This window comes from Vanessa atalanta, chromosome 25 (genome assembly GCF_905147765.1).
Source record: "Vanessa atalanta chromosome 25, ilVanAtal1.2, whole genome shotgun sequence".
In the NCBI taxonomy this organism is placed as follows: Eukaryota; Metazoa; Arthropoda; class Insecta; order Lepidoptera; family Nymphalidae; genus Vanessa; species Vanessa atalanta.
The window spans coordinates 7,839,498-7,865,802 of record NC_061895.1 but is presented as its reverse complement, the minus strand read 5'-3'; the positions used below and the strand labels follow the sequence as shown (position 1 = coordinate 7,865,802).

The following is a 26,305-nucleotide window of genomic DNA, read 5'->3' as shown; positions in this document are numbered from 1 at the left end:
TCTCCAGTTCAGAATATGAAAAGGCGATATTGCTATTTCATGAGTTTTGTATCTTGATAGCACAGTCTATAAAAGCGGAAGAATTTTTCACCATTACCAACGCAAGAGAGAAATAATTGACCAATGACAACTGTGTGATTTGATCGATTTTATTTTATCAGCCAATCATATGTCACTCGTAATTACCACATATAAAATTTGATTTTCTCTATATTGCCAGTACAAAAAAGTACAGAATTACTAGACAGAGCTACCAGATTGAGCAACCACAATTATAGACCATGAATGTATTATTTAATAAATTTTGGACGTTTAGATGGATTTCAACATAGAAAATATTCTACTATTATTTATATTTATTGTGTTGAAAAAATACAACAGATTTAATTAAAAAATAAAGATTGATCTACAAGTGATTAAACGAAAATTTTATGTCAGCCATAAAAAAAATAACATATTTTAATCAAATTTCAAAGACATTTTGTTAAGTGTTTGTAGTTTATTACTTTTATTTTTATTTAAGTTTTTAAGAAAGTAATTTAAATAAAATAAGGATAATCATCAAACATAAGTATGTCATTAAAATATAATTAAATTTTGAAAAATTACATTTTATGAATAAAATAAATATTTATTTATAAACAAATATAAATTAAAAATAGTTATATCACCAATCATGGTAATAAGAATCCTAAAAGCAATTCTATTACCTTTTTTTATAAGTTTAGTTTATTTGAGGTAACTTATTTCAAGGTTATCAATTCTTCTGCCAGAAAATAATAATTCTGCTCAATCATAATTAGCTCTTTCCATTGTAAAAAATCTCTTAAAATAACACTTTTTATATGATCAGATATAGGAGTTTGATCACTGGAGTGTGTAATAATTTAAAGATAAATGAATATATATTTATATTGTGACTAAAAAAACTTTTGAAAATTATTGGCAGTAGAGTATTCTATCATAAAATTAAGTTAATGTTTTGAATTGACCGCGTTTTTCATCTCACGCCCAGTTTGACGTCACGATACGGGGTTCTCGAACAAACCTTACCGCACCCTATTTTATTTTTTCCAAAACAGTGTAAGTGCAATCAATAAAATGCTTAGTATACCCTATGACCTAGCAGTAAAGTAAATTTTTGTATAGCAACAGATTTAGTTCCTTATTTTACCTCCAGAGAGCGCAATCGAATCTATCTACACTAGCGCAGAACGCACCAATAGGACAGAAGGGACTTTGACGCAATTTGCAAATGGCCGTGAAAAGGATTGAGCTTGAGGGTGTATGAAGTACTAAATGGTGGAAGAGGCCGTGCTAAAAACTTGTGATTAATCCCTAGTTCAGTGTAGTGTTATCGGAAAGATACAAAATGTGCCAAAAGGATAGGATCCAGTCTTAATGGTGGTTTAGGAAGCGCCGAAAACCACTGGAGGAACTACCGAAGTGATCGCTGATTGTGGGGTAAAATCCTTGCTTTATTCATTTTCGTAAAGCTTATTTTTTGTTCATATATTTGACTCCTTATAATAAATCGTGACTTATGATATTAGGGTGTGACAAATGTATAGTCGATGAACTCTGAAATGGTCGCCGGCCGAATGCGTGGTAGGTACACCCTATGTCTGAAATTATTGTTACTAGGATGAATTAATCAATTCAGTGGTTACGATACATCAGTAGTATCGCTTAGGGGCCTACTTTACGGAAGGATATCCTGAATTTGTCGAAAAATAGAGGTAACTAATTGACTATATTGTTATATGTATAGAAAATTGAAAGGCACGGCCCTCTAATATGGAGAACATCGATTTATGCGTTTGCCTTATCAATATGTAATTTTCCCCCATGTTTTTGGGCGTTATGTGCTATTTATTTGTTTCTTCTTTCCCGTTTTCTGTTAATATTCAATTCTTTTTGCAAATTTCGCTTATATGTAATTATGATATAGATGAATGATGATTAATGTTTTAATTGTACGTACTGTAATATGGAATGTATTCTACCTGGACAATATTTAGTAAAACTGGTAATTTATTTTGAAAAATCTTTAAATCTTTTTTAACATAATCAATTATCTGGTTGTGTTAATTGTGATGGTTTAAGATTAATTTCAACTAATTTAAATATGCCTGCTGTTGTCATATTTGTAATGGCTTAGCAAGGTGCAAGACTTCAATAATTGACTGATACCACTTCTGCCATGACATGCCAATTCTTTTCTACATATTCTCTAAAATATTCTATACCAGGAAAGGGTGATTTTGTTTTTTATTGCTTCAATATTAGTTTAGTCATTTTGTACAGCAGATTTATGAACAATGTAAAATATAGTAAAATTAATGGTAACGGCTTAACTAAAGTCACAAAATAGAACATATTTATATATATTTTCTGAAACTTAAATTAAAAAGTAATAAATTTGTTAAGTCATCATCATAATCATCACAATAAGTTGTTTAAGTACGATTATGATGAAATAATTGTCGACAATCATTGATTTAATTGTTCTTGCTTTATTACAAACGAATATGATTAACGCAACACTATATTTCAATTCATAACTAAAATCTTACCTTACCAAGAATATTTATTGTTTTAAATGAACATTAACAAATATATTTTGAGTCATTGAGGAAAAACATTTAATTTTCTAAGTACATGTTGTAAATATAAATGTCAGTGGTTCATGTATGCAAGTCTTTTAGTTAATTTGACAAGGCCTAAAGGTTTCCTGTCTCTTTTAATTCTATGTATACAAATGAAATAGAAATATATGATAAAATTATGAATATTTTACACCTGCTATTAAATTTGTTTTCAAAATCTAATTGATTTTGGAATAATAAAAAATAATTTATACGCCTTAAACTCTCTTCTTCCTTTATTGGCTTATACAAGATATTGTTGAATCTCTGCGCTGCTGAAGACTAAACTAGACTCACTTAATCCAGCCAGGAATATTATTAGTTAAAGAATTTTTTTTCGTGTTGCCATATTATTTTTAGTCTGTTTCTGAGATGACATTGCACTTTGTCACGTCTGAATCCTTCATTATGTATTCAATTCTCTTTCAGTATCTGTCAAAATTAGTGTTGCTTGTTAATGTTAAGTCATTTCTGAGTGTATTATGACATAATATGTTATTAGTGTAAATGTGTGTAAAGTTGTTATAGAAAATTTGGATATTTGTTATCAGTATTAATTCACGCTATAATGTTTCTTTAACACAGTAAAGGTATTTTATTTTAATAGAAACTATGCCATTGAAACTTATTTTTCATAAAAATAATTGAGATTTAACTCACCACGACCTTTGACCAGTAACAATATCTTTGTAACCTTTAATGTAATAAACTTTAATTTTCCCTCAATTTTAGTTATTTTTCATATGATAGTGAATATTTTCAATAATTTATTCAAAGTATAACATGACATGACTTAAATTTAATTGTTATTTAACCTGTATAGGACGAGTTAGTAATAGCGTTTATAGAAAAGACAACTGGGTCAAGAAACATGAGCTACAGCTTCTGCAATATCACTATTGATGTTGAAAAACACAAACTTCGTAATTATATCAATATAGTACAAGTTTAAATTCAATTAATCGTGTTTTCATACAGATTAAAAATAAAAAACAATAACAAAGAGGCCAGTACTAAAGACATAATTGTATCTATATTCATTTGTTATTTTATAACATCACACCTGAACGCATCATCAAAACAGACAGGTAGAAACAAGCATATACGTATGATAACTGAATTGAGTCTAGATTGAATCTTGAACAATGTTATCTTTATGATAATTTTAAAAATTTGAAATTTAAAATACTTGAAGTGTCATTAGGATTGTCTTAAAGAATATTGCTTTCGGTTTTTTATCACATCAAACAACAACATTAGATAACATTAATCAATTGTATGTTTATCTGGGAATGTACTTATTAATGTTTTTAGCAAGTGCTTAGTTGAACTCTTTTTATCATTATTAATTTGACATTCAAATGCACTATACACATATACAGCATAATTTAGCTAATTGTTTTAAAAAATAATACTTATTTTGACATTTTTGGTATTGACAGCAAAGAGAATAGAATAAGATATATATAAATTTCTCTCTTTCTATCATCAGTAAATTGATATTTGTAATGAGACGGCGCATTTTTGTTCTAATATACTAGCAAATACTTCTAAATTAATATAAATTGTGAATAGCAAATTGGGCTGTATCTATTCACTTTTACACATAAAAGAGATAAGAAGATAGCGCTTACGATACTACATTCTTATCAGGGAATTGTAGATTTGAATCTGTGCAGAGTAAAATTTGTATATGTCAAGAAATACAATTTTAACACATTGTAATAATTTATCATCATTGTCATAACATTATACTATTTATTAGAGGATCTGTCTACCTTTAGTAACATTCTCGTTGATCCCTTCTAGAATACATTATCACCCTATATCAGAAGTACTAAAAATGTATAAGTTGTTGTATTTATATAACTTTTAAGTTTTCAGTTATTACTGTAAAACAAAATGCCTAAATTGTGGAAAGATTTACGATAGCTTCAACATGAGAATATTTTCTCAAATATGGTATTAAAATATTCATAATAGTTATAAGTAATGGTCATATTGTTCATTGTTATGAATAAAACAATTAAATTACATTTAGAGCATTTATTATGTTAATGTTTGACTCCTAAATAATAGATTATCATAATTTTTTTATGTAGGTTTTAAATGTTGGTCGTAACTCTATTTTTTAAAGTTGGTTTTGATATGTTTGTCTTTATACTGTCTAGTAATCTATATACATATTGATGTAAAAGCTTAACAGTCTCAGTTTGACCCAAATAGGTTTCTGAAGTGTTCTGAAGTCACCAATGACTTTCCTGTTGTTCAAAATTTTGACCTATAGAAATAGGTCAAATATTGTATTTAAAAAAACTATATCCATTCGGTATTTGATTGAATAATAAATGGTGGTATGGCTTTGTTCTAACCTGTCTGGGTAGGTGTCACCCACTCATCAGATATTCTACAATATTGTTGTATTTCGGTTTTAAGAGTGAGCTCACCAGTGTAACTACAGGATAAGGTAGTTTAGTTTTTGCATTTTAAGGAATGGTTAATATTTCTTACAGCGCCATTTTCTATGGGCGGTGGCCACTTACCATCAGGTGGCCCATATGCTTGTCCGCCTACCTATATCATTAAAAAATCCAATCTTTAAAGTTATAATATTAATATGATTAAGATAAAGTCGCTTCAATTAGGTGGTTCACAACGATCCAAGAGTTTAATTTAAAGGCCGACAGCCAATTTATAATACGTCGCCATATTATGGAATTTTAATAAAGCTTCGTTTTAAAGCTAATGTTATTTCTTTGTCCTTAGTCCCTGCGGCGCATTGTATCGATTTTTTTTAAGTTTTTTTTAAGACATATATAGTCAAAGGTTCATATAGTCAAAGGTTCGTGTATTTGTTTCTACTTTGTGGTAGGGCCCTTTGTGCAAGCTTGTCTATAGGCACCCACCACTCGCTCATGTCAATCTACCGTCGAAAAGCAATACTTTTTGTATTGTTCCGGTTTGAAGAAAGAGTGAGCCAGGGTAACTACAGGCATAAGGGGTATAATATCTTAATTCTTAAGGTTACTGGCTAATTGACTATCACCTAATCACCCCGGTTTACAAATGTCTTCGGTCGGTAGTGATCACCAATCTATCAGGTAGTCTGTCAGGTACCCAATAAATAGTAGTTAATAAATAAAAAATATTTGTTCAATTTTTGAATATGACAATATTAATTTTGAACGTAAAAAATTGGACGCGTTTTGTTTGCGTGGTCGTAGCTCCGTTGCTAACGTATAGGAAATACCCAATTTATTGAATAGTCAATTTGTTTGTACTTATCTAGGATTATAAATATATATTTAATATGGCATGTAATTATTACTAAACGTATATAACGTTTGAACATTATTTAGTAATTAATTTGGATTAGTCCAATTCATTTGTCTAATACGTGACAAAATAACGTGATTGTGGTCATTTTTATTAGAAACTTAAAGTTTGATCCTTGTTTATTAATAATGCTGTAAGTTGTGACGTTTTTTTTATAGAATTTACTAAATTACATGCAGTAACACAAATTATGTAACGATACATAAAGTCCATTAAGACTCGGACAAAATAAGAAAACGTAAATATTTCATTTTTCAAACGATGGATATAAGCATTGGAATTTGGTCAAAGGCTTAATGATTGTCAAGATGAGCATAAGCCAAAATTTATATCGATAGCATAGCACTTAATACTTTGTAAAGCAACAGGTGCTTTTTATGAGCCAACGTGTATTATATGCAATATTATAAACGAGATGTATTGCTACCTACTATCTATACTTTGTTTTGAAATAAGATTATTCAATGAAATGATTTAGCTTTAATTTGAACATGAAACATTTAATTTCAACATTTAATTTCAACATTAATGAGAAATAATTAATCGAAAATATCATATTTTTAACATCTCAATGTATTCCTGACTGTTTCGAACGGGCTTAGCAGATAATTATATTCTATCAAATAGGTATTGTATCTTATTCGATTCCAATGGGCAGTATCCATGAACATTGCCAATATCACGTGACAGCTATACATCAGAATCTGATGACTTGCCAATCGGAAGCCGAAATCTGATATCGTGGATAATTGATAGATGTTCCAAGTTTTAGGTCATTGTTGTAAATGTACATATATCTTGAGTTTGTCGTATCTTTAATGGAATTTGGTTTGCTTTGAATTATTTCATACATAAGTCACAACTTTTTACTAATCTTTCACTGTTGTCATTTATGAGCGTTGTTACCAAAATTAGAGGATGTTTAATTTATTTAAGCATTAAATACGTCATATTGGGTGTAAAGGCAAGACTATCCTCATTGAAGCGTGGTGGAATATGGTCCAACGTTTCTCAAAAGAGGAACCCCTTTTGCAGTTTGCCAAAAATGTTTTAACAAGTAATCTAATATACAATAAACTTTCAAGGATATTTTTTTACCTTTTATTGCTTAAAAATTGGTATGGGCATAAAAACAAAGCATGCTGAACTTTGTCCTTCCATGTTTCCCCGCCGGGCCTCCCAAACGTTTATACATCGGTTCTGGTTATAAGCAATGTGATCGCCGTTAAAGTCTCGATATATGAATTATTCCAACCGAATATTTTGTTACTAGTCGTGACAGAGTAGTTTTCAAGCCAGATCTCCATGCTCCGCACAAAGACTTGCAATTTCGAAGTGCGGTTCGTTAGAAGAGTGCTTTTGCATATTAATGTCTCTTTGAATTAGCCATCTAATATATTGTAGATTAATTATACTAACTCATCTTGTGTCTTCATCCCGGGTCATATTCTCCATAAAAAATTGCAATTTGCAAGTGCGTTTCAGTAAAAGAGTTTTCAAATTACTTTCTCTTTGATGTAATCATGTCGTATGTATATGAAAATGTCAACGTTTGTAGTAGGTGCGTCTGTCTAGTGCTCGAGAAGGAAAGCCATGAGTTTGCGTCTTTCGATGACCATTTCAAGTATTCCTCGTCGTTTTTGTTTCTGCGTCATAGCGTGTTAATTTCCGTTAGAATTTAAATTTTATAAAGGTTTAAAATTCCTAATCACGTCAACTGAATAAATTGTTTGCTGGAACTATAATCCCTACGACCATTTGATTATATATGTCGAATACATATCACGATTCAATATTTCTATAAAATCTAATTCGCAAGAGGGTGTTATCTTGTAAATTTCAATTATCCCGATGGAAGATTACATGATTCGTATCAAAATCATTTGCTTTTCCTATAAAACGTGTCAGCAGCTGTCGAACGATATATATAACTCATATAAACCCATCTCTGATTGGACGGAACGGGACGCACGGCGACCACAGTCCCAGACGGATCAATATAACAGTAACTTTCACCGATGAATCATAAGGGAAGTCCCATAGTCATATTTTAGCAAGATTATAATGCACTATAACCCTACAACGTATTTGTTACCGTCAAAAATTTCTTACGAATAATTTCCACCTACGTAGCATTTGAATTTATCGTGTAAATATGTTGTGTAAAAGGCAGATCTTTGTGCATTCGTAATAAAGTCTATATTCCGATGAGTTATTTATTCTGTATAGAAGCCGGACATACTTTTCTAGCTGTAAAGTAGACTCCTAGCATAATCGATTTATCCTAGCACGTGTGTATATCAGGGTGTACTCGGGACAGTTTCGGGCGTTACTAAATCTATCCATTGTGCATTGCTCGTTCTAGATTATAATAGTTGCTAATAAAATTATATTTTAAGCATACGGTATTTTTAAATTGAGGTCAATGTTTCTATTTTTATGTTCTTGGTGTTATAGGAAAATTACCAAACCGATAATTTCAGTGAAACATAAACTTCTCAAAGTGCAGCCCAGTCTGATTGTGGTTTCTGTTAGGTAGATACGAAATTAATACGCTTCGAATAGGTTTTAATGAGTTTAAATAGATATTATAAAAAAATATTGTCGGCTATAGAAGAGGATTTACCCGGAAAACTATTGCCTGTTTTAAATATTGTTTCTCTCGATAAGAGCACGAAGTAATTGCTGAATTTGTCTGCCGTTTATTTTCTGTTTGAGTATATTCGATCTGATAGCTTCAATTGAGCGATCTAAAAGATTTTTTAAAGGACGAATTCGAAAAACGTCTAAAATCTTACTTAAAAAATAAATTTGGAACTGGAATTAATCAAGTAATCTGTAAAATATTTTTCTACAGTGTATATATTTTTTAAAGATTTAACTATGAATTTAACTATACTATTAAAACTTGGTTTTTATGTTTTTTAACTAGTCTTAACATAAAACATTCATCTGATCATTTAATTTCTAAAACTACCTAGACATTATTTGCGTTTATTTTAAACGATAGTATCCCAACAAATCTGCTATTTGATGTATAAAAATATAAGGGCTTATTTTTGTTATTCAGACTATATTGACTTTATAAATTAATACTAATAAAATATATAAGTATAAGGTTTACCTTACCATACTATACCATATAGGGTAGTTCATATCAATCGAATTAGAAACGAATGTGTATTTAGAAAAATACAAACACATGTTTTTAAACCATATAGTCATGATTTCACGGTCATTTATTTACCTTAAAATACAATTTTGTCACCTGTACAATTCATTTAACCTTTTAAAATATTCAGCTGCAGAATGCTTACCCGATATAGTAAAAGTGAGATATTTTAAGACTTATTTCGTAACACTCGAGAATCGAACAATTTTGTTTATAGAAACGAAGTTTGAGGCGCGTTTAAAATCGCTTAATAGATACTGTTGCTGAGTAATTTTACGCTTGTTACTTGCCATCAACGTACAATTTGGTTCAGTTTTTTACATATTTAAGCCTAACATCAGATTTATTAATCAATTGAATTCAAGACCTTCTCATTTAAAACATCGTCTACTTCAAGGGCCACCTTAAAGTAGACGATCATATAATATTTAAGTACATTTTCATTTTTAACCCTGCTAAAAGGTTTTTTTTAATATTCACATTTGGGGACATTTTGTACGGCCAATTGGTTGTAAATTACTGGAGCCGGAGGATTTCTACATATTTATACAAAATATTTAGAAATATCAGTAATTGTAAATGTGTGTGCGTTGAATATTTGTCTGCGCACGCATCTCACGTGTACCTAATTGAATATAAATCAAACCAGATATTGATAATATTCCAGTTTAAAATTTGATAGATTACAAAGTGAACTAAGTCTAGGATAAAATTTGAAATCCAATCCAATCCAAATCATATTTTTTCATTGAGACTTATGGGTAAGTAGTCAATAACACCATATTCGATGCTTTAATAAACTGTTTCACTTTACTGATTTTCTGTAAAGAAAAGTTAAAGTTTCTTCTAAAAACTTTTTAAATTGCAACATCGAAAGTTGCTAGTTTTTACTGTAGTTGCGCACTTACGTCTTAAAGTTGTGTCTCCTTATGTCGTTTGCTGGCTCAGACACAAGAACACGAAATAGTCCTGGCAACTATTAAAATTACAATTAAGCCTTAAGCTCTACATATAAATTTTACATACCGTAAAAGGCGTACGAGGAAAAATATATTGGAGACGAGTTAAGTACATATTTATGTGTATATTTAATACAGAAATATGCACAGATGAACAAAATAATTATAGCCTGTTTTTATATCCTCGTTATGTTTCACTGAAATTGTCGTTTATCTTATAAGTGAAAACGTATATAGCGTCGTATCTGTATGTAATTATAATCTCGTCTTATGGAATGTTAAAATTATTTCCTTATGATATTTTCTTTTTTATATATTGGTATTTATGAATTGTCCTGTCAACTATAAAGGCACTCAAAACTATTGAGTAGAGGCTGAAATTTAGATAGGTTTATTTTATAACGTAGGCATCCTTTAAGAAATTTATGAAATTTTCAACTTAGAATGGGAGGAAATGGGTGGAAGGGGTAACTTTGTATGAATATTAATGGTATGAAGTCGGAACGGACATCTTGTTATTACATATATGTAGGTATATATCGGATCATAATCTAACATCAACATAATCATATCCTACCATTCCAGATTTAGTCGAATTGATTCCGAGAGCGAGTACTAAAGTTAACATGTAAGTTTCAAAAATAAACACGTTTGTGATTACGAGTGGTATTTTTGTATAGGAAAAAAATATCCTTTTTGGCTATCTTGATTTCATTCCGGGGATAAAATATATTTAAAACTATAACTTTAACTTTATAACTTAACGAGGTTAAGTTAAGTATTATTAGAATTAATTTTCTTAGTTTTCGGTAAGATGCGAAGAGAACAGTAATAAATATTTTAAAGAAACTCAAAGGAAAAGGCAACGATTATATGTGACGTTAGAATTAAAGGTTTTTATTTTCATTAAAATATGAACTTGTTTTATGGCAGTCAAAGTATTTATTTAAAATGTTAAGAGATGTATTACATTTGGTTGTACAAATAAAATACATCCAACCGAACAGAACCGGTGAACTAAAAATGACATAGTATATTAAGCAGTAGGGATAGTGAACCCTTCAAGCCGGAACACAACAGCGAATGTAACAATTGATATATTCTCTTCATTCCTGAGAAAATACTTTTTTTTTTAATATGAAAATCACGCGAAATCAAAATATATCAATTTTCTGTAATACTGTAATTTCTGACGTAATCGAATAATGCATCAACAAGATGCAGTCTGAATCCACACCAAAAAAAAATCAAAGCGAATAGGATTATTTTTTTATTCATATACAAATTATAACAATCTAATTATGATCTTAAAGGATGTTTTTGTATCAAAGAAAAACCTATTAAAAAAAAAAGTGTGACTAACGTCTTATATAAGTAATAATAATGACACCTTCATTGTCCGTTTGTTTATAATTACGGCGAGTCACGTCATGCAAAAATTTTATTATGAACTGCGAAGTTAAGTTTCTGCATGTTTTTATCCTTTACTTAGGATTATTCGATTACGTCAGAAATTACAGTATTACAGAAAATTGATATATTTTGATTTCGCGTGATTTTCATATTAAAAAAAAAGTATTTTTTACAAAAATATATATTAAATTCAGTCTTTCATGCGTAAGAATGCTCTTATCTAGTAATAATAATGTACCTGACAAACTCATAGTAATGTATACGAATATCTGTTTTTCATTTGTTTTTGTCTTGATTTTTTTAAGCCTATTTAGATAGGTCCCACCCCTTCATCAGATTTCTAGTATTGTGATTTTGTAACCCGTTGTCTATGGATGATGGTGACGACTTCAGGTGGCTCATCTGCCTGCCGCCTATATCATAATAAAACCTCTTACAAACAATTTTTATAAGGATCACTATAGCTTTCAAAATTAAAAATTATCTTGTAAAATATGGGGTTCGTCTAGTGTATTATAGTCGGAGATACACTGCCCAATAGGAACACATAAAAAAGATGCTCAGCTGCTGCCCTGATTCTGGTCTTTCTGCTTAGCTGAAATCAGCGTGGAACAAAGTTGTAGATGTGATTTATGAAAAAAGAAAAATCGTTTCTTTTTTAATCTGTCATTAAACGATCCTCTTAAAAACAAAAATTCCACCATACCTTTAAAATTATCTATATTTTATGTTCTATTAATATATATATATATATATATAGGTATTTGTTTAGCATTACGCTATCGATATTCGATATCATTTATATAACTAAAATGTTGTTTTCTACGATAAGTTAATGTTTAGTTTGGCATTGAGATAAAGTCGACGAGAAATCATTAGTGATATCTTTAATGTGTATACGTTAATTGATTTATAATACGCGCAATGTAAGTCGGCCGGCCGAAAGTTGGTTCAAACGTTTGCGCCTGTAAAACAATTGACAAATGCTTATAAGCAACGATAATAGAATATTTGTTTAACAACGCGATTAAGCTATTCGTGTCACTAGTATGAGTATATCTGCGCAGGCACTCGCGACTGGTTTCTTTCCAGCAGTCTTGGATGACGCGTGTCCATTTTCTGTTGAACGTTATCAATTTTTAACTCTATTGTAAAGTTGTATAGACTGAGACAGATTAGGACTTATGATGACAACATTTATGTAATTGTTTTTTTTTTTTTAAATTTAATAAATGATCCATGACACCACATATGTCTTGTCATGTCATATCATGGTAGGGCATGAAGAAGAATGAAGAGGAATAGCCATGTTGTGAGGAAGGTGTTGAGCATGGATGTGGATGGATATAGAGGTAGGGGACGACCCAAGAAACGATAAATGGATTGCGTAAAAGACGATATGGCTGGAATTAATGTTACTTGTGAGATGACGTCAGACAGAAGTATGGAAGAAGATATGCTGCTACGACCCCAAATAAAATTGGGACTCTAATGACATATGACCCAAAGTTCTTACAAACAAAAAAAAAAGCAACTAAACCATACGATCTAGTAAAACCGCCTAAGCAGGTCAATGATCGATAAGCCGCACTTTTAAGTTTGCTCGAGTTACCGCTTACGAGCTTACCTGCGCAAACTGTTTTGTACGGGTTTGCGCGCAGGCGCAGACGAAACATTGAATCCTGTGGTTAGCGGCGTATTAACATTTTAAGCTGTGGTTTATACTTACTGCAGTACCTGTGCTTGTGGGAGAAGGTGACCACTTACAGGTAGGCTGATTTACTTGTTCTAAAATAAATTTAAAAAATAAATCCTAAACATATGTAGCTCTGTTCTATATTTTTTGTTTCAAAAACGTTATTTTTTTAGATAATAATTGGGCTAGCCTGGGTAGGTACTTACTCATCAGATATTGTACCGCCAAACAGCAATACTTAGTATTGTCGTGTTCTGGTTTGAAGGGTGAGCGAACCAGTGTCTAACCAATATCTGAGCTCCCCAGGTTAGTGGTGCATATAAAAATGGCTATTATTTCTGACTTTGCTAATAACCATGAGCCGTGGTGGCTACTTACCATCAGGTTGTCTACTGGCCCGGCCGCCTACCTTATACATTAAAGAAAAAAAGAAAAATCAACTTTTTATAACACCAAAGCGATTTTCTACTAAAGCAATAAAGCAATATTGGTAACAAAATTTAGTATCACCTGGACAATGTAAGAGAAAATCGACTCCTCTTGCAAATGAAGCTTTATGATCTGATGATAAATCTGTATATTATTATCATACATATACTTCTATATAATTATATTTTTGAATATCGTGTCACCTGCCCTAAACAACCCTCTATATCCGGTATCCGGTAACAAAATATCCTAAAATAAAATTAAGTACAATTATAACATTCGTATTTTCAATAGATTTAGCGTTATATATTCTTTGTACTCTTCACTCTAGTGTGTGTGTTTGTATGTCCGAAAGTGACAAACAAAGGTTCAACTAAACAGTTGTTAGTATATACTGAGTTTATAAATAGTACGTCAGACTCAGAACTAAGACAATGGGCCAGTGTTAATAGAAACTGCACGATTGTAATTTATTTAAAGCTATTTCATCATACTTTTATTATAAAGTGGTTTGTTTGTTTTGGTTTTTTTTCGTGGATCATGAGAAATTCATTAATTGAAATGGAAGTTTAGCGATTTCTTAGTTTTCAAATGAGATTTGAGATTTACTCAATCTTACGAATGTTAGCAAACTCTTCAACTATCACGGGAAGAGAGTAAAGCAAACCAATTTCAAAATATTTTTCAATGTATTATGTACGGGGTAAATTATTAAAAAGCAAATGGTCTTCCTGATAGTTAGTCTCCTTCGCCTTTAGATGCTTTCAGAGGCCTGCAACGCACCTTCAAGGACCCGGTCTTGCGGATGTCCAAAGGTGGTAGTCGTTTTCTATCAGGTGAGCCTCCTGCCCGTTTGCCACCTATAGCATGAAATAAAAGCAATATAAACCACTTCACTTTCCGGCAATGAACCGCTAATCATTCCATTCAAGGATTTCAAGGTGCTTAATTCTAAATAAATAATAACGATCGTCTAATAACATGTCTATTGACGATCTTGTTCCTGTATTATTCTCTAAAACCACGAGAACTGAAATAGAAGTCAAATTAATGGTTTCATTGAAGAATGTATTCAAGTAGTTATTTCACTCCATCTGTACAATAACACTCAAAACTAAACATATCAACTCATTTAAACAAATAACATAGATTCTTGATAGATGCTAGTTAGTACTCAATGTAAATGTAAATAAAGTTTATGCTTTGGATATCTATGAACTGAGATAACCTCCACGAGATCATTAGGAGCTTATTTAGTAAAGAAATAGCACGTAAATGTACCAATGCTGGGCAAATGAGTTGGGAAGGTGTGGGGTTTATTACATCATGCTGGGCCAATGCGTGTTAGTCGGTTGAGATCTTATTTACTTGTCTTATTTCTAGATATTTATAAATAATTAGCATATAATACTTAATTGCACAAAATATGCTATACAAGTGTATTTTCCACAAAATGCTTCCGCAAAATCCTTCCTTTGATGAAATAGATTTAAGGAATTCTTTGCAATCCATTTAAAATTTTGAGAAATGAAGAAAGGAAAAAACAATGCTTTTCTCACCTTTACGACGTTGTAACGTAGATATAAATCCAGTGTGAATAAAAAATAACCGAATTCTTAATTATATTAGTGATGATTATTCAATTGTATCATTGGTGGTATAATATTAACTTGAGTTTTTTTTTTGTAGGTTCTCGATGTAATCGACATTTTGAACCCATGGTGGTTTTGCATTTCACTTAAAATTTAAATTAAAATGTTTTGATTTTAATATTTGGTGCTCTTTTTATCCATCACTTGTGTTAAACAATAACCCGTAAAGCGAAGTATGATCTTATGTTAGAAACAACACAAGAAGACCACGTTTAAAAATATATGTTACGGCATGGTATATAAGTGAAATTGATTTCCCTACAAAATTCATCTATTGGATAAAATACTAAGTATTTATTTTTAATGGAATCTACTAAAAGGTTAGACTTTTTAATCAATTTAGTATTTTTACGAGCAGTAAAAGTTAAAAAATCCATCGCATCGTTTGATCTACATCGCTGAACGTTTGCAACACATAATCGCAATAGAGGTGAAACTCGGTGCACTGTCGTCATTCAAACGTTGCAAATACAAACGTTGTATACAAATTCGTACCATTAATGTAAATTTATTTGTAAATAAAAATTAATAAAGGTTTTCACATCAATATATCGTATAATCAGCGAGCCATTGCTAAAAGTAAAACGTAATTGTTCGGCGTGTATTTGAATACATCATTGTGCTATATACGGTGATCGGTTATGGTATATCAATTGTGAAGTCACATGGCTATGTGTAGGGAAATTCAATGTGTATTTATAAAGTGAAACTAGCTGGGTACGTCTCACAGTCGGATATATATCACAGTCAAATCTACTTTTGCTAATAATATTAGTTAAAAGTTCAATTGACAAAGTTTTTATAAAATTTTACTTGGTGGTAGGGCAAGACCTTATGGGTCCTTCACACCCACTTAACGGATATTCTACGCCAAACAATAATAATATGTATTGTTGCGTTCCGGTTTGAAGGATGAGTTAGCCAGTGTAACTACAGGCACAAGGGTCATAACATCTTAGTTCCCAATATTGGTGGCGCATTGGCGATGTAAGGAATGGCTAATATTTCTTACAGCGACATTGTATATGGGTGGTGGACACCACTTACCATCAAGTGACAAATTTGGTCGTACTCCATCCTATATCATAAAAAAGTTGCGTTCTGTCCCTCGTATATCATAAAAAAGTCGTGTCGTCACAAAATTGTACTCTGTGTTTCTGCTGTGTCTATTATATGATTTGGATTTCCTAATAGTTATTTTATGTGATTTTTATATCGAGGCAGCAGCCCTATCTAGAATGAAAAAGGTTAAGTTCGTTTTATTTTTGTAATTGTACTATGTGACATGCTAGTTTTATCTCAGTAAATACGGTCATGTCAAAGCCATTTTTTTCAAATGATAAGCTTACGGAAATTAAACTTACCTTCACAGTGTTATCGGTGAAAGTACTTTTAATTGGATTGCCACTTAACTACTTAAGAGTAAGACTAATATTTACAATTAATCGGAAACGTACGTCCAGTTAAAACAATTTTGTAAACAAGCTACCCAACCCGACTTTGCACGGGTGCGATTATTAATAAAGAAATTATATATTATTATATTATATAAGCATGATGTAGGTATACCCTATATGACTCATGAATAATGAATCTTTCTACCAGTGAAAATAAAAATAGAATTGGATCATTACCACATATTAGTTTAGGTATTGTCTTTACTAATATGTGGTGAGCTTGTCCAAGCCCGTCTGGATTGGTACTCATATATTGTACCGCCAAACAGTAATACTTAGTATCGTTGTGTTCCGGTTTGAAAGGTGAGTACCAACTAGGAGCCACTGTAACTACAGGCACAGACACACCAAACTTGATAACTGATATAACATCTTGGTTACCAAAGTTGGTGGTGCGTTGGCGATAGTTGGACTGAATGGGCCGTAATTGACACTGTAAGAAATTAAAAAAATAAAATATTTATAAATTAATATTTTAATCGTTAATATTTCTTACAGCGGATGACATAACCAAAATGCCCATTTGTCCGTCTCCCTATGTTATATTTATGTATATATATTTGAATTTCATGTATTGGTGTATATATACATATCTATATATATACACTAACACATGTAATTCGTCCAATATACTAATAGTGTAATTAATGAATTTATTCAAGTAAACTTTACAATCAATTAAGCATTTTTGTATCGTCGATATTTCAACTCTAGTAGAGTTGCTTTACCATCTATGTGATTCATAATTCAAGTCTTATCGTAATTTAAAATAATCCTGTGATAATTTTATCTAAATATTATGCAAATAGAAATGAAAATAAAAGCAAAACATAAAAACCTCTAGCGTTTCGCTTAAATTCTTGTAAATTTAAACGGATGGGTAAAAATATATTTGACGACGTCACAATTAAAACGCTTCAATCAAGCGAAGCGAAAGCGCTCATGACGCGGAGTCATCTGTGTGTGTACGACCTGGGCGTTCAAGTGAACGTTTATCGTAGTTCTAGTCTTTAAATGTAGTTCTAGATTTTTTGCTGATTTTCATAAAATATACGTAATTTCCTAAAAAATTAACGCCTTAAAAAAATCTCAGGTTCCAATGATTTATTTATAAATTGGTAACTTCCTTGATGATTATTTTGTCAGGGTTCTGCATTTCATGACTTATTTACTTTGTATTTAATTACATATATATAGACAATAATAAATACTCTTTTTTTTCTCATGTTTGGCAAGCGTTTATGTTATTTATAGTTTGGTAACTGTAAATGTGGTTTAGTGTTGATAACACTCTAAATAAATTAGAAAACAAGCAAATACTCAATAATTATTATGATATTTCGACTATCAGACGAACACCAAACCATGTCACATTTCGAGTGTGAAATCATGTTGTCACAGTCGTATAAGACTTGTTTTTTTTTTTCAATTGTATCATTAACTAGTGATTCTCTCTTTGCAGCTTGGTGCCGAGTGCGTAGCAAGAGTCTAACGTAAGCAAGAAAAAGTTTCTACGCCAAAAATGAACGAGTTAGACAGCCTGCGCCAGGAGGCGGAAACTCTTAAGAATGCTATCCGGGTATGTCGAAACTATAAAACGAAACATTTCAAGAAATAAATCTCTTTCTGCCGCTAAATATCAGTACTTTGTATGAGTGTTTGTACATAACGTGCACAAATGACAAAAAAATTGCAATTTATTATGCTTGATTTATACATTCCGCCAGTTTTTGCAGCGTATATGGCCAATCTGGTGTGGCATATGCTTAATATGTTCCCAGGATACACGGTTTTAACTTTGTATTAAGTTTGTCGGTTACCCTGACTGCTAAATATACCATACGCCACGAGTAATTATATCAGTTAATAATTTAACGACCTTGTGTCCCTAAGGAAGTCACGTGTAGGCGTTCGATACTGCGACGTGACTATTCCCTCGGTATTATAATTCTATTGCTTGGTAATATTTTCATGTAGAGTTAATGAGTTTTTCTAAGAGATTGTCTGTGGCTGCGCGGAGTTAGGGAGGTTTTCCGAGTTTACATTCTCGTGCCTCGGAAAACACATAAAGCTATTGATTCAGCGCTTATAAGATTCTCGTCTTACAAGATTTCAGTCCAATTGGTTTATGAGAGTTTGGAGTGCAATCGTGTTTATGTACACATTTTAATATTTCATCACATCAAAACAGATGATGTAAAGCATTTTAGGTTAATTTATTGGTAGAAATGGTCAAGCCTACACGACTCCAGTAAATATATTTTATCTATGGCATTTTCCAATTCAAAGGCCAAATGTAAGAATTCGCGTGTTACAAATTGATTTATTATGTCCAAGTCAACACTATAAAATCATAGATTGATGTCTACGGACAGAAACTTGTGAAAAAAATGCCAAAGTAGTCATCACAGTGAATATGCCTGCACGAAATGGTCTGGTCAGTTTTTCTTGACTACCTTATTGAGGTTTGCAATTAGTGCGCAGGTGTTGCATTAAAAATTATAATTAGACACTCTCTGCCAAAAAATACGTCCAATACATAAGTATATTGAGTGATTCGAATCATACGCGCTACGTAGGCACAATATTCGCAAGGTCGATTAAATCCGGCGGTCACGGACGTTCTGCGAGTTTTCTCGGGAAATGTTTTAATCTTAGTAAGTTTTCGTGTGAAACGGTGCGTGAATGGGTCGTTTAGTGAGTGCTCAATTGTCGGTCCGAGATTCTGGAAACTAATCGTCGTTAAAGTTTTAAGGTGAAAGCTTCGCATTCGAATCGGTTTGATTTATTAATTCATAGAAGCGACCTGAAAGCTGTCAATAATTTGTACTGAATCACGTCAAAATCATTGAAATTTATCTCAGTTGCTCAATAAACAAGAATAAACAAATTTTTGTTAATGGTATTTGCCAGAAATACAATGTATTTTACTTCATGCAGGATGCCCGTAAAGCGGCATGCGACACGTCGCTCGCGCAGGCGACGGCCAACCTGGAGCCGATCGGGCGCATCCAGATGCGCACGCGCCGCACGCTGCGCGGACACCTCGCCAAGATCTACGCGATGCACTGGGGCAGCGATTCTAGGTAACTGATGGCGGAAACATGCACATTGCACATACGCGTTGATAGATGTTTGTCTCCTTCTCAGAGTCTTAGGAATCCTGGAAACCATGGCTCATAGGTTTTCCAGTATCTGTAGTTAATTAAGAATTTCTTTACGAGTTTTGTGTCAATATTCAAAAAGTTATATTATAATATGACGCTGGTATGAGTGCAATATATTTCAAAATACAAACTGGCAAACTTGAGATTAGTATTGAAACTCATGATTTATATATGGAAATGGAACTACTGTTTACTTTGATCGTCATGTGAGTTATGCTTCTACGTTGATCGATTGAATGAGAGAAACATGTTGAACTGGGGTATTTGAATTCAAATTACATAAATGCCGAAGGCGTTGTAATAAATCTGAGTGTCTGGTGATAGATACATTTATGTCTACGGTTAGTCAATTAGAATTTGGGTGTGCGTTCGACAGATTTGTGTCTTGCAAAGTAGGCTTTTTAATTCAAACATTTCTCTAAGATTCAAGTTATATGTAGAATCAATAAAACAATAGAAAGCGTGTACTTTCGAATTAAGATTAGTTGATTTACACGCAGGATATATAATAATCTAACTGACGTTACTTTGAGTTAAGAGTCGAATAGCTCTGTTATAAAATTAACCATTACATAACTAAATAATCTATCGATATTTCCTCAAGACGATCGATAGAAGGAACGAATTCGAGATTGTACGAATAACAATAACAATGGTTTCCGGTGAAATCGGCTCATTTCACGTGTAAATAGGTCGTATTTATTTATTTTGTATCTATTAAGAGTCGTGTATAGAAAAATAACAAAATTTAAATACAGGGACACAATTGGAGAGATATTTAAATATCTGCGTTTCGATTGGTTAATCCAGATTTAGGATAAGAATTGTCTTGCAAGCACAATTGTTGTGCATAAATGTTCCAAGTTCCAACCCACACAAACACAAAAGTTATTAATTTACTAATTAAATTAAAAAGATAAAACTATTTATATAGATACAGAACCTGCTATGAAATGAAATGTCTTTAAAATAATTTGTTACAAGTTTTAATTGAGCGTCATTAATGTTTCTATTGGTCGGAAGATTTCTGCACAAGACTGTAAAATATTTTCGTAATAAGTAATCAAGCTGTTAGACGTATTACGACTACTTTAAAAACTATAGAAATCCTCTTAACTAAAATTAAATATTTAAAAAAAAACCTTAATATCTAAAATATGAGCTTATTAGTAAGATTTCGTTCGTTCCTTGTATAAAAATGCATATACATAGTAATAGTTTTAATGAGACTGCGAATTGGTACAAATAAGTTGTCTGTAAGGTGTCCACGTGTGTCGTACACCTTACTACCACTAATTACAGTTACACTTGAAATAAATATATTTCACATTGACGATTCAAAAATACTTTATTGTAAATTTTACTTGAATATAATACATCTGATTCGATTTTCAACGATTTGAAATTTTCTCTAGAGATCTATTTTTATTACCCACTCCGTTTGTTGTATACGTTATCGATTGTTGAAGAAATCGTTGACAGAATTAGTTTTCTTTTTAAAGATGAGATAAATAATGACGAACGAGGAGTCCTGAAAACTACTGAAATTTCATGTGCTTAATTTGTGTTTATAATTCATCTCGTGCTCGGCGGTGAAGAAAAACATCGTGAGGAAACCTGCATGTGTCTAATTTCAACGAAATTCTGCCACATGTGTATTCCGCCAACCCGCATTGGAGCAGCGTGGTGGAATATGCTCCAAACCTTCTCCTCAAAAGGAGAGGAGGCCTTTATCCCAGCAGTGGGACATTTACGGGCTGCTAATGAGGAGTCCTTTTCCGCCATATTTGAATACATATAGATTTTTATAATTACTGACCATCTATATGTAAAAAAGTTGCAAAAAACAAGCGTGCGCTTCAAATACGTCACTAAGCGTAACTACGTCCGCCAGGAACCTAGTGTCGGCCAGCCAGGACGGCAAGCTGATCGTGTGGGACAGCCACACGACGAACAAGGTGCACGCCATCCCGCTGCGCTCGTCGTGGGTCATGACGTGCGCGTACGCCCCGTCCGGCTCCTACGTCGCGTGCGGCGGCCTCGACAACATCTGCTCCATTTACAGGTGACACCTCGAAGCGATTACATTTTGATAAATTCATTTCAAGAAATAAGCAGACATTGAATGACGTGCCTAACTGCCTAGTAGTATGTGGTCACGTGGCACGAAATATTTCACCGTAAAGTATCCTTAGTTCAAAATGACATTGTAGTCATTGATCCCCTTTAACTGAAACTCATATTGTAGGAGTTTCGTCTTGGTCTGATCGAATCACTAGTTACTGCTCTGTCTGTTCAGCCTCAAGACACGTGAGGGTAACGTGCGCGTATCGCGCGAGCTGCCGGGACACTCGGGATACCTGTCCTGCTGCCGCTTCCTCGACGACAACCAGATCCTCACCAGCTCCGGTGACATGACTTGGTGAGTTTTCCATTTAAATATGTATGTCTCGAAACAAATCAGTGTCATTTGTATAGTGTGTAAGTATAACGTTTTCCCGTTATACTATATATCCCGTGCAAATTGAAAGCAATTTATTTATGATTGTTTGGATATCGAATGTTTCGGATCGTAGTCTGCCCTGTGTGTGAATACTAAAGGCCGCCCCCCACAGCGCCCTCTGGGACATCGAGACGGGCCAGCAGTGCGGGCAGTTCACGGGCCACACGGGCGACGTGATGTCGCTGTCGCTGGCGCCCGACCAGCGCACCTTCGTGTCCGGCGCCTGCGACGCCTCCGCCAAGCTGTGGGACATCCGCGACTGCCAGTGCAAGCAGACCTTCCCGGGACACGAGAGCGACATCAACGCCGTCACGGTGAGTGCCGGAGACTTATCTAGTGGACCCAGGTGGGATCCTTGAGGTATCCCATTTATGACGTGCCATCGAATTGGAACAAAATGTACTGGAATTATAAGAAAAAATGAAGTGTTTTCCGATAATTCAGATAATTTGACATTGGTTTATTATCATAAACAATGAATATGTCTTAATTAACATATCACAGAAAACATTTATTTTACAACATAACTTTGATTTTATGATACAATAGCTAATTAAACAATAAATACATAGTTTATCTTCTTATCACATAGAATACAAAATACACACTGATTTTATGAACGAAGTCTAGCATTTTTAAGTTAATTCAATTCAACAATATTTATAATTTCAACCAACAACCTTGACCAACGTGTTTTTTTATTGACAACCACTATAGTGATTAATGACTAACATTCGCCACTGTGGTCTGAAACAAACAAATTGAAAAAATAACTCACGTACAAGTTGGGCCGGCCGCCTTCCAGTTCTTCCCGTCCGGCTTCGCGTTCGCGACGGGCTCGGACGACGCCACGTGCCGCATGTTCGACATCCGCGCCGACCAGGAGCTGGCCATGTACTCGCACGACAACATCATCTGCGGCATCACGTCCGTCGCCTTCTCCAAGTCCGGCCGCCTGCTGCTCGCCGGCTACGACGACTTCAACTGCAACGTGTGGGACTCCATGAAGAGCGAGCGCGCCGGTCTGTACTCCTCTACTCCTCTACTCCTCTACTCCTCTACTCGACCTGCGCAATCCACTCGCATGTGGATCGCACTCTGACGCTGATCTACCTCCACTAGGGAGGGAACATGTAGTGTACACAATATGCCACATTATCATAATTATTACACAAACGATTAGGAGGATATTTTTAAACATATGATTTATTAAAAAAACAACTAATAACTAATGTGTTGTGCAATAAAGTATTTAAAATAAATAAATAAATAATAACACATTCAACTGCCAAGCGACAATACATAAAAATCGTAAATATGTACCAAAATGCTCTTGTTTAAAAAAATATACTATATATCGACATATGCTGCTGCTATATGAGCACTTTTAATCTTTTAATTAAATATTATAAAATTACAAATAAGCTAAGCGATTATATTTTTTTTTAGTATTAAAATATAAATACTCTGTAATTGATAATGCTGTTCAATGTCTAACTTTAAGTTTTTTTGTCACCAGGTATCCTTGCCGGCCACGACAACCGCGTGTCGTGCCTCGGTGTGACGGAGAACGGCATGGCTGTCGCCACCGGCTCCTGGGACTCGTTCCTTCGCATCTGGAACTAAGCTCCCCCACACCCCACACCGCCAACACCCGCCCCCCCTATTTGTGCTGTGCGTCAACTTTGAAACGAGCATACGATTGAACTAAATAAATACATCTAAAGATGAAAGAAATTTAAACCGTTATCGTTATAATGTATCGGTAAAATATTCGGAAAATTGTGTTCAACGCTTACGAATCGATGAGATTGTTGCAATCGATTCGTTTAAGAATATAAACGAATCGATTGTTTCGAACGATCGACGTGTAATATTATCGCTCAAATATAAAAAAAACAAATTTTGTATGTTAGATCGAAAAAATACGAGTCGAATTTCAAACTTGATGCACACCACGCACGACGCGCGCTTCGCTATCCGAACAAAATGGCCGAACACACAAAATGGCGTCTGATTTATAATTTTATATGAATATCGTAAGCGCGCGTCATTTCATCCAATATGATTGATGCGGTGCGTGAATGGGTCGCGTAAATGCTTTTTCTATGCGAATATATTTTTTTTATTTGATGAACCTACCGCGTCCCACTCATTTAAAATAAACCTTACCTCTTAATATATAAAGGTCGTATTCGAACGCTTCTGTGTTTAATTTCGCGGGGCGGTACTAAGCTGTAAGCTCGATGCTACTCTGATCTGATTACCAGTTCGACGCAATTTTAAACCCTGTCGCGACGTAATAGAGTCGTTTTAACAGGGCACGACTTTCTTCGCTTATTTATTGTATACATAGGTAACTTCTAACAAGGATGAAGCATTTAAGGGAGAGTATAGTTAACTAAGTGTGAGAGATGTGTGTTTGTCGATCCACTGTTCATGATATATTTATATGTACTATAGAATAGACTTCGGAGTCCGTCTGCGGACGGCTAGCGCGGTCCTTCTTGTTTCTTTTGATTGGTGAGTCTTTCTTTGATTTATTTTAATCTTAATGTATATTGCATTATAAAAAGGCTCCTCAATTTAAAGTTGAATTTGAATATATTATAAATTAAATATATTTCCTGTAAAGTTAAGTCATTTTAATCTAAATTTTAAACTATAAAGTAAAAAAGTATCTTTTGTTAATGTTTAAGTCGGAAACTGTTCTGATGCATTGTTGAGATCTGTTCACATGTTTCGAAATTCGTACAAAACGCTGAAGAGAAAACTGGAAATTCTTAAAATAATACCAAAAAATATGTTTTCCTTTTCAGATACAAACATCGCACAAAAAAACGTGAGTGCATAAAGTATCGTCTCTTACTAAAGAACCAAATATTAATATAATCAATGTGTAATTTATTGTATGGGAATTTGTTTGTCGCTATATACTATATATATATACATATATTTATATTAAATGATTAATTCTGGGCTAATTTATGATTTTGATTACTTTTTATTAGATAAGATTTACTCCGTTTATGTAACAGATCGAATTCATGTAAAGATCTCTGTTTGAAATAAATTTTGCTCGTATCTTGGTTTTTGTATGAATATTTTTTAATAATATCGGTTATCCGACTCTCGATTGGTCATTAACTTCGTAACGATGGCGGAGCACTATGTTGCCAACACGATTCAGGGTGACCATATTAAAAAATATTCGTATGAAAACGTTGAAATTCAGTATAGACGTAAGTAGGGCGATTTGTATCTCGTTTACAATAAACAGTTTTAATAATTGGTATCGTTTGTTATCTTTCTACAATATCCATATTTAATATGTAAATTATAACGGAAATTGTTCAATTGAAGTTTTGAACAATTTTCGTAATTGAAAATTGAGACGATTGTCAGTAATTATGTATATGTGTAAAATGATATTTAATAAAAAAAAAAAAATAGTCACAGGACCTATAACTAAGTGAAATTAATTATCAATGTCGGAGATAATGAGATTAGAAAAAAAAAATATCGCTGTAATTATTTTCATGAACATCGTTAAAAGAAATTTTCCACTTTTCTGAACTTAATGTTTATACCAGTGTATGTCAATATCGACTTTACGTCAGTTGAAATACAGTATATATTAGTATGAGCTCACACGTGTACTATTCAATCGTGTTTTATACTTACGCTTCTCTGACTTGCACGTGGAAATAAATCACAACAAAATAGTACTTATGTTCACTTAAATACGATTGATTATTGAACTCCTCATGTTATAATAGGATCGTTTAAAAAAAAAACACCGTGCAAGTGTCAAGAGGAAGTATAACAATATTTATCGGGACGTAACATCGTGTCTCCGAGTTAATTTTACTA

The 26,305-nt window shown here is 32.9% G+C and overlaps 1 protein-coding gene across 1 annotated transcript; it reads left to right on the top strand.

Moving 5' to 3' along the window:
- Window positions 1–1,238: 1,238 nt before the first annotated feature.
- Window positions 1,239–26,305, top strand: LOC125073664 (guanine nucleotide-binding protein G(I)/G(S)/G(T) subunit beta-1). The gene is made up of 9 exons (XM_047684596.1): window positions 1,239–1,464; window positions 18,225–18,341; window positions 19,703–19,848; window positions 21,824–21,994; window positions 22,229–22,351; window positions 22,545–22,746; window positions 23,238–23,454; window positions 23,952–24,955; window positions 25,252–26,305. The coding sequence occupies exons 2-8, from the start codon at window positions 18,285–18,287 to the stop codon at window positions 24,056–24,058; spliced, it is 1,023 nt and encodes a 340-aa protein (XP_047540552.1). The 5' UTR covers window positions 1,239–1,464; window positions 18,225–18,284; the 3' UTR covers window positions 24,059–24,955; window positions 25,252–26,305.